Here is a 14,552-nt window from a genome sequence, read left to right as displayed (position 1 = left end):
GGTGCGCAGATCAGTAAAAGTTACCCCATGTGATCAATGAAATATACTGCTGTATCCTCTTTTTCTGCAATAGATACTGGATATGTTATTCAGACAGACACCAGTGGTTTTTATCAAATACCAACAGATAAAAATGAATGGTCTATGCTAGAAATCTAATAATGGACTGTGGTTGGATCTTTCAACAGGACAATAATCCAAAAACAAGCATCAAAATCAAAACAAAAACGGGTCAGTGAGCACAAAACAAATATTCTGCCATGGCCATTTCAGTGCCCTGACCTGAACTCTGTAGAAAATGAGTGTGGTGAACTGAAGAGAAGCACCACCAACATGGAGCTGGGAATCTGAAGAGGTTCTAGATGAAGGAATGGTCTCTGATCTCTTATCAAGTGTTCTTGAAAACTCAGATCTTGGGAAAAGGTTACAAAGAGTAATGAATAAAGGGTATGATTAATTGTGGTCAATGTGTGTTGAAGAAAAATATTTTAACAATGAGATTATCCCTCCATTTTAAATTCTTATTCTCCAATGAAACATTAAGTTTTTCTACATTTTTAAAATAAAAGATCAAGAGCCACCTTCGATCATACTTACCAAGGGTATGAATAATTTTGAGCACAACTGTATACATTTGAATTTCAACTGTATACAGTACATGAAATTTTTGATCAATAACTTTATATTAATATTATTCTTTAACTGGGGAGGGACATTTTACAAACCGAACTACCCTGTTTTTGTCAAAACAATTTTTTTTTTAAATATACAGAAAATCATAAATGCTTTTACATGTAAACTTTTGTGACCGCTTACTAAGTGCAACACAAATTCAGCATTTTTGTGTTTCAGGAGCCCCTTTCTGGTTATATTTTTTTAATTCTGCAAGGTGTTTGTAAACTACAACTGCTGTTAGTTCCATTAAGGGAAATAATAATGGAGTTCTAAAAAGAAAGACTAAAAGCAACTAAAGATCTACCTCGAGTGCTTTTAAAAAAAAGTTTTATTCCAACACAAAATCTTACTGACATTTCATTTCACAACACAAGTTACTGAATAAAATAGGCCTGAGTACAAGAGAAAATACACCAATGTATATAAAATATATATAAAAAGCCCAATGGCACTGAGCAAACAAAATAGTACTTTAGCACTGACAGGGACCAAAATTCAATCTACCAAAAAAAAAAAAAAAAAAGATCTGATCACTGATCAAAAGCATTTTAGTCTTGACACTCTTAGGTCCACATCTGATGAAAAATATACTAATATGTTTACAACATCATTCATTGGATTTGTGAGAACTGATGGCCATTTTAAGCAAGCTTCTGGCAATGAGGAGAGAGGTCAGCCTAAACGTATAAAGAGAAAACAGGGAGGACTGTGATGATAGAGGACAGAGTTAACTTATTTACATCATGCCCCCTGTCTGTTGCTGAAATACATCAATTGTATCCTCGTCCTCCATTTCCAACTGGAAATAGAAAAAATTAAATAAATCAGACTTTGTAGCATACTTAAAGGATGGAAACATTCAGAACTGGTCATATCAGTGAACTATACCTGAGCTGGAGTGTCAGTCTCATTGATTGGCTGCCCATCAAACCGGAACCGAATCTGCCGCATTGTTAGCCCCTGTTCAAAACAGAGAAAATGTGGACTTAAGAGTTAAGTGAAGTGTAAACTATAGCATTACCTCCAGCATATCTTCCAAAATGCAGTCAGTGACCACTCAACAAATCATGTATTGTATAGAATGTCTGGCTTCGGAATGACATGGCCTAATTTTAACATTAAATACATTTTATCTTAAAACACAGGTATGTCCAACCTTGCAAAAGCTAGCATCCTGCAGACTTCAGATCCCACCCTGCTCCAACAAACCTGTCTGTAATGATCAAGAAACCCTGAACACCTTTAGCTGGTTCAGATAGGATTGTTTGGGATTGAAACAGAATTCTGCAGGACAGGAGCTGTCAATGAGCAGGGTTGGAGATCTCGGTCTTAAAAACAACAAACTCTCAAACTTGGACAGATTTTGAATGTCTCTGAATTTACATTTATGTCAAACTGCCAACTATTTTTAATAATTCACCTTTTCTTTCTCCGTACTCATAACAGATTACCTGACCTTCAACTTTTTACCACAACGGATGAAGACAACATCCTGTTCTAGGTTAAAGAACATTTTTGTACTTCTACACTTCCTGCTTTCATGCAACCTACCAACCTTTTCATATATGTATATATGTATATATGTATATGTGTGTGTGTGTGTGTGTGTGTGTGAGTGTATATATATATATATATATATATATATATATATATATATATGAGATGCTATCAGTATTTATTTTTCTTGGTTTAACCACAGAGTAATAATGGTGTACATGTTTATAGAAACCTCATGGATGTAGCTTCTTAGAACACATCAATATTAGTCCTTATAACATCATCAATATAAGTCCTTATAAATGATCACAGAGCTAGGTCCAGCTGAAATCTGGTGAAAATCTGGGAATGAGAATGGGCCTTATCTTTTGCATGAGTCTAATAATTTAGAATTAACTATAACCAAAGTTCAATCATAAATATTCCAATTAGTTTTAGCATGTTAAAGGAATTAAGTGTTCATGCATTTGGTGCAGTTGGCAGGCTAAATCTACTGCACATGCTGAGCATGCCTCTGCATGACTTACAGGTAGAAGGTTTCAGAAGAACTGATAATGCAATCCTGAACTACCTTACACTAAACATTTTAAAAGACATTTTAATATTTTAAGTTTAAATGTTGAGCAAGCAAGCTCATTTGCTGCAGATACATACAGCTGACTTTTATCTCTACCTCTAAATTATGATCAATTATTTCCAGACCTTCATGTTATCTATTATTGGCAAATATGGCAATATGCTATCCACCTAAACAAAGGATTATAATTTTTGTCAGGGAAAGTAAATGATGTAGTTTCATGTGCATAAAAACCCTTACCTGTCTCTCACAATATGCTTTCATCAGTTTGTTAAGGGGCGTGTGCCTCTTGATTTTGAACTGAACCACAGAGCCATCCTGCCCAGCTACTTTTAGGTTTATGTGGTCATTCTCTGTTTTCACACCCTCCTGAAAAGTGAAATAAAGCTACCATCAATAATTCTTGTGCAATGAAAAAAATACACAAAAACAACAATCATCTTAATGATAGGAATCAAGAGGTACCCAAACAACAATACACATATTTAGGGTTTTTATTAAGTGAACAAGAGTCCAAACAAGTTCACTTTGCTGCTTAACCTATCTAAAATAATGTTGTCCTCTGAAGTCTAAGCCTTTTAACAAAGTAATGCACTGAACATTAGAACGAAAAAAAAAACCTTACTGTGATATACGATAGTGACACCACAACAAAGATAATGTAGGCATATTCCAAATTAAGTGTTTACAGCACACAATACAGTAACGACAGCAAGAGTAGGTCTCAGTAGAGCAAACCGCTGAGATTCCCATTATAACGCAAAAATAAAAGAACACACAACTACTCAAATATTAAAGTCTTTAAAAAAATTATTGATGATTCATCAACAGTTAAAACAGATGAAGAAAGTAGAGTAAATCTGAATAAGTTACACCTTATCACATACACTGCCTTGTTTTGTGTTTTTGTAATCGACGCACTGAATCGGCACTGATTGTATGCTCGAGAGAGAAGAGCGCGTTTCGCGGTAAAGTGTAATGGACCATTGGTACTGTGCTTCGTTTACTGTAAGTTTTATCTTAGCACTTGCCGTTTGTATGTGCTGCGAGTCACATTAGCGAACTAGAGGATTAGCGTAAGCTTTACGAAAGACAACATCATTTCACTGAATTACTGAACAACAAATTAGAGAGAGATGGTAATAGGTTCTTTATAAATGGTACCCATTCATCATGTATCAAATAATTATTGTGCTTATTAGAACATTTATAAAGACTCCTACACACGCACCTTAGGCTTCTCGTCTGCCATGACTGCCTTTGCCTCACACACACAAGACGCGCGTAATGCCGCCGGATATGACGACATTTAAAAGGTCCATTTCCAGAGCCGTCTTCTTTTTCCCTGTTTTTTATTTGTCGGTTTGCAAACTAAACATTGCCGCCATCTGCAGGACTGAAGTGTGAACTCATTGGGATATAAAAAATTCTACTCTGTGTGTGTATAAAAAAAATTAAATAAAATGACTTGATAATGCTGAGAAAGAATCTGAGCATATCACTACATTCATTGGTCGAGAATCCTCCATCCATCTGGTAGCTAACAATTTTGCAGCCTTCTCTGCTGTGTAAACCCCTACTTGATCAGATACACTTTTACCAATTTTAACTTGATAAGTAAGGGATAATGTACATCCAGCAGGTTATCACAGAATAACCCCCGACAAAGTGACCCCGAGTTTTTCCAAATTGTCAGTAAAATCCCTTTATCCCAGATTCTATAAAAAGCCTTAAAATATACAATGATGTATCTGATAGATGCTTAATCATTTCATAGCACACATCATCCGTCCCTGGGGAGGTTTGCTTAGCCCCCCCAAATGGCCCTTTTTAGTTCATATAAGGAAAAATCATTATCTAACGTACTTCCTGATAATCCTGAACTAATAATTCTTGATTATCTCTTAAACAATTATCTCTATGCCTTCTCATACTGTCTGGGATATTATCATTATTACTATATACTTTTACAAAAGCTTTTATATCCAAAACAGCTGGTTTATTTCCATTTATTTTAACCAGAATACTGTTATTTCTTTTTATTCCATTCATCTTCTTGATCATTCCCCAAACAGAATTTATTTTAGTTTCTTCTCTTATACTTTTCACAATATTGTCTCCAATAATATCTTTTTGCATTTGCACCTTCCTAACAATTGCCTGTTTCCTCTTATATTCAATAAAATAATTAAAAACTGTTTTTCCTAACCTTTTCAGAGCTGTATTCCTTTATTGCTTCATCATTCAGTCATCATTCTACCACGGATCTGGTAACTTCCTTCTTGTTTTGCTTTTACAATTACTTCTTCTGCTGCCTTACAAAGACTCTCACTTATTCGAATGGTTTAATTCTTTAATGTCCTCTGCTGACTCTTCTATGTCAATCATCAAGATCTCACTTACCTAATTAGTTATCTTGTAAAATGGCCTTGGTGGGATGTACTCCGCTATGCCCTTGTAGATTTATCCAACACGCTAGCATGATCTTGATCCTCCTGATATAAAGGCTTTCCGGAGTCCCATTACTGACCCCCTTTTTTATTGAACATATATAAAAGGTAAATACACATATTTACAGCTCAAAAACAGATTATAACGACAATAAATATATAAACAACATACAAAGAACCAGGAAAAGAACTAAAAAACAATATTAAGCCAGGGGTAATATATAAATTAGATTTAAGGAGAAAGAAGAGGTAATAAATAATCTAAAATAAACCCCATCCTCTTAACACAACAGCAAGTTTATAAAAAAGCAATTAGCACTTTATAAAAAGCACAAATATTATACTTCGTCCACAGCGTATAGGATTTCAAGGCTTTGACATTGCCAGAGGAGGATATTGTAAGCAAATCTTCCCTGTTGCTGTTTCACAGGGATGTGTCCATGAAACATAGAGGGTAAAGAACTCCACTGGGGATGGCATCCATCACTATAGCAAAGTCACAAGGGGTGAAAGGTATACAGTATTTACTTAAGAATTCAGAATAAGAAAGCAAGATACCATTTGAATTTACAAGTTGAGAAACCAAAAGAATATTATTATTAAACCAGTCTGGGGACAAATGTTTTTTTTTTTTTTTTTGTATCGAATATTTAGATTTTTCCAAATAAAGTACCTGTGGGGACTAAAACAGTGTAAACTAAGTGCCAGGTCAAAAAATTAACACAGTTGTTCAAAATAATATATTTATTTGTCTTTAAAACCGTATACATTGCGTTGAATTGCAAATTTTACTTGAAATCTAAAAAGAACAGCATCATTGGAAGATTCATGAAGCTCTTCTTTGAATTAATTTCAAAGAATTAAATTAAATTGAATTAAAGTCAATTTTATTAATATGATTTTCCCCATGTCTTTCGCTCTCTCTCTCACACACACACACACACACACACACACACACACACACACGCACACAATCATTTAGTAAAACACACCGCTGGACACATCCAGTTAAGCAAACCAATACTGAGGCAACTAAAAAAAGCCAAAAGTGAAACCAATACTTTGCATTCATCCAAAAATACCGAAGTCCAAGTATGCTTTGCACCATCTTTCACACACACTTTGTGGGACTGTTATCTGATGTAAAACAAATTAAATTGGCTTTAAACCAGTGAGGCCAACCATGTCAAACACCACAAATCTGAATAGTAATGAAATAAATATGTAAAACCCATAAAGCACAAAAACACAACTGGTGCATCACATCAAGTAAAATGGATTGAAAGAAAAGATGTAACATGTCCAGTGTCATCACATTACCTGCCACTGCTTTCAGGGTGAGGTATGAGTTGAATAGTTTAGTTGTGGCCTAACAATAAAATGACCCATTATGACTCATAGGCTACATATTTATATTTATATTAATGATAACAGTATCTAATGAACAAGACCAGTACATCTAGACATTTGTGGATTACGCAAAGATTGGGATTTACAAGTTTGTCACACCCAATTTGTCAAAGGTAACATCGGGGACACCGCTAATGGGTCATCCATGCACTTACACACTGACTTTTTCATTTGTCTTCATGAGTATTAATGCTTACACAGCTACAAATGACCCCATCTTTCCACTGGAGGGAACTTGTCCATCTCTCCAGACTCTGTGACCTGTCGATCTCCGAGGATGAATGTCAGCTTGTACCGTATTCTCACTTTCTCCTGCAAAAGAAACACAAACACATTTAACACAACCATTAAGTTAATCATAGAAATTGTATCACGTAAGCACACAAGAAATTGCTTTTTACAAAATTACATTAGTTAACGTTCATCTAACTAGTGCAAAATATCACAGAGCTTTTAGTTCTCTAAATATGGTGACAAACATTTCCCTTGACTTTTCAGTGCTTCCAAGGTCAAAGCTCAGATAAGATTTTTTATGAAAAAGAAAGATAGATCTACTGGTATAATTTACTGATTTAAGTGTAATTTTTGATCCTAGTAATCAATTTTTTATGGCAATTTGTAACTATTTTATTTTATTACAATTAATTTTACATTTTGACAAAAGTTAAATTCATTATTACGATTAAAACCGAACCTTACTATATCAGAAAAGCTATATATTTTTTTTTATATTACCCATTTTATTTCTACAATAGGCGACAGAGATAGTGACATTAAGTTACTTCTCTTTAACAAATGCCTTAATAATGCTGAGACAAGTGTCTTTTGGGGATAAATTCATTCCCAGAATAAGCACCATCTGACAAAAACAACTGTTTCGGACATACTTATTTGTAAAATCTTTTTTTTTTTCAATAATATTTTTTTACCAATATTTGTAGATATTTATTAATTTGTTTTTAAATCTCAAGCTCTGTTTTTCTTTTAATTTTAAGGTTAAGCTTTAGTATTTATAACTAAGTATATGTAAATGTAAGTATATGAATGCGTGTGTGTGTGTGTGTGTGTGCCCGCGTGTGTGTGTGCGTGTGTGCGTGTGTGCATCTTTCTTCACCTTCAGTGGGTTAGCCAGCAACATGATCTGAGTAATGGAACTAGGGGGCATGAAAGGGTTAAAGGGGGCCATTTCTGTTCCAGAAGGGGGCTGCAGCTTCACTTTCATAGACTGTCAATCACAAATTATAGAGGTAACAAAAATAAATGAACCAAAACAACTGCAAACAAATCCATATCCATCACAAACAATAACTGTGTACCGTTAGGATCCATTTAAATGATATATGTAAACGTATTATTATTGTTAAAACTTAAGCAGAAAAAAAATATGCAAACTTCAGCCTCTCACCTTTGGCACAGCAACCTGAAGCACTACGTTCTTCACCAACATTGGTGCTGTGTTCAGCATGGACACCACAACCACCAGAACATCGGGGCGACCAGGCGGGGGGTCAGTAGCAAAGTGCATCAACACACGAACACCATCCTTATCATAGACTGTCACTGGACACTCCTTACCTGTGAAAAGATACAAGTAAATGACACACCGTACTAAGCCTAACATGCAAGTAATTAATTTGGAATAACTGATATAATTCTCTAATATCAGAACAAGAGGAACCTTTTATCAACAGCAACCACATTCATTTACTGGCCTTACTTGGTTTAATGGCCTCCAGTGGAACAAAGACACTAGACAGGGAGATATCCGAGCCTGAGGGTGACTGACTGGTGGGTAATGTAGGAGAGAGGGATCTGAAGAGAGGGCTGTCTGGGGCAAAGCTCTGAGGTTTGGCAGAGGTTAAAGCAGAGGGCTCTGGTGTTATTCCAGCGGGCAAACGGAATGTGGTTAATGCAGGATGGATGTTCTCTTCTCCAGCTCGAAGTTCTCTGCTACCAAAGCTTGAATAATTGGACTGGCTACTTTATACAGAAAGAACAAACAATAAGTTGGGTTAAAAAAAAAAAAAATCACTTCCAGCACTTTGATCATAATTAAAGGCTCTAATAATAGAGTGTGCAAGCTGAGCCTCTTTCCTTCCATGTATGAATGCTACTACAAAACTGAAGAACTGTTTTTAACCAATGGCATCAATCAAACACATTAGAATATAGAAACTTAATGTATTTTTTTACACATTACACTTAAGAAATTATTCTAATATGCTGATTTGGGGCTCAAGAAACCTTTCTTATTATCATCATAGTTGAAAATAGTTGATCATAAAGTGTGAATATATAAAAACCATGATGCTTTTTTAATCGATACTGCTATTTCTATTTTTTATTTAATTGTCTCACTACCTATTAGTCTTGTCCAGGTCCAGCATGGCAAGATCTTTGCAGCTCTGCTGGAGGGAGTTGTCAAAGACTGAGGCAGCTTCAGAGGCAGGCGGCGCTGTTGAGATGAGAGGATTTAAGGGAGCAGAGCTGCGGAGTAGGTCCATCACTGGTTTGGAAGTCTGTCATCAGAAAATAAATAAAAATTATGCGTACACATTAAATATCATAAGATGCAGATTTTTTTTTAAGGCATGTTTAACCTAAATGTCAAGCACTCTTGCAATCTTACTTGTGAAGAAATCCACTGATTGCTTTGGCCTTCTTTTGTATTCTTTTCTGCTGACTTGCTTGAGTTTGAGTCCAGATTAGTAAGGCCTGCAAAGTAGACAATTTGAAGTGTTAATTAAAATTGGCTTAAACTCAAAACAATGAGGCCTGTGTGACTGTTTGATACTTATTGTTTTTAAACAAATTCTTATATAAAATGATTAAAATGAATGTATGTATTTTAACATATTCTAAATGTTATTTTTTCTGTAATGCCAAAGCTCCATTTTCAGCATTTATTACATCTATTCTGAAGTGTCATATGAACCTTCTGCTGTATTCTAATAAAGTTTTAAGCTGTATAGCAGAAAAAAAAAAAAAACAATGAACATGCTTTTAATTTCTGAATTAAAATTTTATATTATAAATCGTGTTAACAGGATTTTTGATGAACACAAAGTTTGTACAATAGCATTTATTTGGAATGGAAATCTTACTTACACCAAACATCTGAATGGTAATGTATTACATTCTTAATAAATCATCTATCATACACTTCAAAAGTACTATTAAGCCATTTTTACCTAATGAAACAAGTTCGTCATCTAGAAGAGAAAAACTGCCGGGAAGCTGGCTTGGTGGAGGACTGGTTTGGAAACTTGATGATCCAGAGGATGTGTTGGACGAAGAAGGCTGAGCTCCAACTAAAGGAGTAAGTGTGAGGAGGTCAGCTGGTAGAGAATCAGGGTGCTGAGGTGAAGTCAAAAAGTTTTTAAGGGGTGAAGGGGTCCCAGAGTCCAGATCAGTCAAATCGATCAAAATGTCAGAAGAGTTTCTGTCAGAGGTGCCTAAACAAATGAAAAATTCTATTAAATTCAAGTTTATTTGTATAGCACTTTTTACAATACAAATCATTGCAAAGCAACTTTACAGAAAATTACGTTTCTACAATATTTAGTAGTAGCTTATAAGTGGTGACTGTCAGTTTATGTGCATATGACAGGAATAAACACATGTATAAAAACATGAACTCATACTGAACTACATTTCCAGAGCAGTAATTTGATAAATCCTGCAAGCTCCAAAAAACACAAAAAAAAAAAAATAAAGTCACGAAGTGTAAGAATTCTGGTACATTATACATACGTTCTGAAGCTGTTGATCCTGGTAAGTCAGTCATAATGGTCTGTCCTTCAACAATCTTTTTATAGGAATTGATAACTCGTGAGAGATCATCACTAGCGTGCAAAATATCGCCTGCACCAAAGAAGACCAGAAGGTACATGTAAAAGAAAGGTTTTTTTTAATAATTTATTATTGAGACCTAAATGAGTTTTTGTTTACTAATGAGTATTACCTAAGGCACTGTCATCGTCATCTGTCTCAGTGGCAAGTCTGAAGACTGCAGTTCTAAGTTTGTCACAGTCATTATACAGATCCTATGAACATAAAGCAAGTTGCACATGGTCAGATACATTTAATTACAGGTTAAGTCCAGCAGTGACCAGATCTAATCTCAGATGTCTCACCTTTAGAAGTTCTTTGTCTTCTTGCGTTGACTCATCACTTTTGAAATGACTTAGCATCTCATTAAGGAGCTTCACACTGTTGTTCACCTCCTCTAGGGTGCTGATACGATGGGAAACTTTCTGCTGCAGAGCCTCATCCTGAAAGCAAAGCAAGAGGCCTGTAAGTCATCTGATAAACCTATGATAAACGATAAATCGTGACATGATGCAATTCTCTTAAACAAGCTTTTTTTTAATTAAAATTCATTTTTATATTATTTTGGTATAGTTTGGTATAATACCTTATAATTTTTTCTTAGAAAAGTATACCAAAACTAATAATTATTGTTATAAAACAACAACAACAACAAAAAAAATCTAAAATGCAGATAAAAATGATATTATATAACAGACCATGTGTCCAGATCAATAAGTCTCTTAAAATATAAATAATCTATGACAATATTTTATGAATATGTCATGTGGTGCATCTCCCCCAAAACATAGCTAAATTTATAAATTCATAATTTATGTTTTAAACAAATAATTGTTGCTTGAAAAATATTTTTAAACATTTAACTAGTGCTGTCAAACGATTTATCACAATTAAAATAAAAGTTGTTTAGAGAATATACGTGTGTGTACTATGCATTTTTATTATTTAGGCCTGTATATAAATACACACCCATGCATGTATATATTTTTGAAAAATATGTTATCTTTATATATTAAATATATGTATAAATTCTATGAAATATATGAATATAAATATGCATGTAAATACGTCTAAATATTTAAAAAATATATACATGCATGTGTGTGCATTTATATACACAAAGTAAATATACACAGTACATACAAATATATTATGTAAAACAAAACTTTTTATTTTGGATGCGATTAATCACAATCAATCGTTTGACAGCACTAATTTTTAAATATTCTCTTAAAACATTATTATAAAAGTATCCAAGCCCTCACCTCTTTGACCATGTTCTTAATAATGCGGTTAGCTTCTTGAAGATCCTCCGGCTTTTTACTTTTAAGAAGTTCTGCAAGACGCTGGAGGGACAATTTTTAAACAAAGACAAAGACAATGGTTTATAACTTTACATAAGCATTGGCCCACAGCGTGGTCAAAACAGTTCCCCTTAAAAGAAAATTCCAGGAAAAGTACAAGTTAAGCAAGATTTTAAAAAGAAGAACTGTAAATCACATTACTTCATAAAAGCACTCACATTGATTTTTCTGCTAAAATTTAAGCTGTAAATGTTTAAGTAAAATTTTTAATTAAATCAATTTTAATTCAAATTATAATTTTACAACATTTTCAAAGTTTATTTTTGTTTTGGCTTACGTTGTCACAGCAACAAAATGGTAAAATTGGATGTAACTTCTCCCAGAAAAGGCTACCAAATAATTTTAACACACATTTCTGGCTATACATTTGAAACTAATTATTTTAATATTTACTATATGCATTGGTCTCAGTCAATTCCACTGGAATTGGGAAGTTATATCACTTCCATTGAAGTTTCCACCTAAACTTTGTAAATTGTAAATAAGAAACAAATATAACGGCACAGTTTAATTAAGCTTTAGATTAATAACTGTTTAATCTCTAATACTGTAATGTGCTTCTTCACCTTACTCTTTTCCTCATTGTCAAACACTGGATTCTTGGGCTTTGGCGAGGGAACGAGGGTCTTGTCCATAGGAACCACTGGGTCTTCTGCTACAATGCCTGAGAAAGAATGTGGTAAAGACTGAACAAGACAGGCTAGCAAACCCGGAACGCATAAATGAAGTAGGTGATATTCTTATAAATGTTTATATCTGTGATGAAAGAACCTTGCTTCTTTAGCATTTGATAGGCCTCTGTAATCTTTGCCTCATCTGGTAAAGCAACTGACCAGCTGTAAAGCAACTCTATTACTTTAGTCTTCACTCGTTCAGATACTCTGTCTCCCAAATACTGTAGGATTAAAAAAAAAGAATAAAAGCATAAATAAGGTAAATGTGTTATTATGGAGACATTAAAAAATTGAATGTGTTGAATTTGCTGTATTAAATAGATAGTTTAATTAAATCATCACCTTTGGTGAAACCATTTTGATGAGTTCATTTAAAAATCTAAATTTTCCAACTTCATTATGAAATCTTCTTCCACAGTTCTTCATGCAAGCTTCTAAAACCTGCAAGAATTATCTATATTTAGTAAGTGACTATTAGTATAATTATATGAGGGACAGAAGGAGATAAACTCACAGTTAGTGCTTGTAATGATTCCCAGTCTTGTGGGGACTGGATTTTATGTGCCAATAATCTTACAGAGATCTGTGGGCTGCAAGATACAGACAAAATTCTCACTTGATTGATGAGAAGAAACAACCATAGTGTCCCCAATGAATAAGAAGACAGTTTCATGTACCAGTTATAAAAGGTAAACATACCCCTCAAGTTCCTTATTGATTTGGTCGCAGAACCCCATGATATACTCCCACTCCTCCTGTCTGTTGGAAGGATTGGTGGCTTTGTCTACCAAGAAGGAAGTCACACTAACATCAAAATTTTCAAATAAAAGCTTCTCACCCGTTGCTACTCTTACACTTAACTCTTTCGGTTAACCATATTTATAAGATAACAAAAGCTCTTAATACATTTAAATGTGTGCATTTAGAAGATGTTTTTATCTCAAGAGACAGGATAGAAGAAAGTAAGCCATTTTTCAATCATAAGTGTATGATTCCAGGTTTACATTCAGTTAACTGTGCAACATGCCAGTAAGGTTTAAGACAAAATGATTGGTTTCCTACTTAAAACTAACGTTTCCGAGATAGCAAAGAAGTGTTAAGTTAAACTGTTTTAGGCAATAGCAGTTCAGAAGTTGTTTAATAATAATAATAATAAAAAGGTAGATAACAGATGAGCTTGCTAATCATAAAATCCTTCTGTCTCATAACTTAAAGCTGCCTAGACATTTAGGTGCATAATAGCCGCGTTCAAACGTTCGACCCAAATATTCGGCTGAATTGGAAAGCACTTATCACACTCAAAATACATTCTAGGATGGGTCAGTTTATTTTCCGTCTAACCATCATGGCATCATGTCAGTGTATATCACAGACACGAAAAAACAACTGGTCACAAATAGCATCTGAATGTGACTGCTTATCTTAAAGGCGTAACAGAGTCAAATTAAGTCGTATTCTGCTACTGTATTAGCACAACTACTCACTTAGCCATGACTCCAGTGACTCTCCTTCCGGATCCGCCATGATCACACAGTGGCACAACTGACTGAGAGCGAGCTACACATTCCCGTCATGTGACATTCTCGTGATACTGTGATGATAATAAGTGGCGTGTGGTCTTCCGAGAGGAAGCGAGGTCATGAACGAGAATAAACAAACCTGTTCTATGGTGTAAATCGCGGTGGCGGCAATTATATTGAAATTTGCAATACGGCTGCAATAATTTCTGTCAGACATTTATTAAATGTCTTTAAAAGAAATACGATAAGAAAGTAAGATAAGAAATAATGTTAAAACACTATTTATTCATTTATTTATTTGCTTGCTTGATGTTTGATTATCTTTTGATTTTTATTGAGTATATAGGCTATTATACATTTTATTCGTTTTTCAACAATAACAACAACAAAACCTTTAAATCTGATTGTATTTTTTCAAAGATGACAAAATCTGATGTATAAACATTCAACTTACAATGCTCGGCACATTTATATATATATATAGAGAGAGAGCGAGAGAGAGAGTGAGAGAGAGAGAGAGATAGAAAGAGAGAGAGAGAGGCTATATATATATA

The 14,552-nt window shown here is 34.2% G+C and overlaps 2 protein-coding genes across 3 annotated transcripts; both read right to left on the bottom strand.

Annotated features, from left to right (window-relative positions):
- Positions 1-985: 985 nt before the first annotated feature.
- sumo2a (small ubiquitin like modifier 2a) lies at positions 986-4,139 on the bottom strand. The gene is made up of 4 exons (XM_059571239.1): positions 3,981-4,139; positions 2,990-3,118; positions 1,564-1,635; positions 986-1,474 (listed from the first exon to the last, which is right to left on the bottom strand). The coding sequence occupies exons 1-4, from the start codon at positions 4,056-4,058 to the stop codon at positions 1,412-1,414; spliced, it is 342 nt and encodes a 113-aa protein (XP_059427222.1). The 5' UTR covers positions 4,059-4,139; the 3' UTR covers positions 986-1,411.
- A 1,985-nt stretch (positions 4,140-6,124) lies between these two features.
- gga3a (golgi associated, gamma adaptin ear containing, ARF binding protein 3a) lies at positions 6,125-14,120 on the bottom strand. Of its 2 annotated transcripts, none has more exons than XM_059571237.1 (17): positions 13,963-14,120; positions 13,178-13,262; positions 12,993-13,068; positions 12,821-12,919; positions 12,576-12,699; positions 12,371-12,468; positions 11,706-11,786; positions 10,746-10,883; positions 10,574-10,655; positions 10,363-10,473; positions 9,801-10,064; positions 9,239-9,324; positions 8,971-9,128; positions 8,327-8,589; positions 8,015-8,184; positions 7,724-7,834; positions 6,125-6,921 (listed from the first exon to the last, which is right to left on the bottom strand). In XM_059571237.1, exons 1-17 carry the CDS (start codon positions 14,000-14,002, stop codon positions 6,811-6,813), a joined length of 2,097 nt encoding a protein of 698 aa, XP_059427220.1. In that variant the 5' UTR covers positions 14,003-14,120; the 3' UTR covers positions 6,125-6,810. The 2 variants fall into 2 exon arrangements, with proteins under 2 accessions (XP_059427220.1, XP_059427221.1); XM_059571238.1 differs by having other exon boundaries at positions 8,327-8,586.
- Between the last annotated feature and the right edge of the window lie 432 nt (positions 14,121-14,552).

This window comes from Carassius carassius, chromosome 17, assembly GCF_963082965.1.
Source record: "Carassius carassius chromosome 17, fCarCar2.1, whole genome shotgun sequence".
Lineage (NCBI taxonomy): Eukaryota > Metazoa > Chordata > Actinopteri > Cypriniformes > Cyprinidae > Carassius > Carassius carassius.
This window is presented reverse-complemented; position numbering and strand designations above follow the sequence as displayed.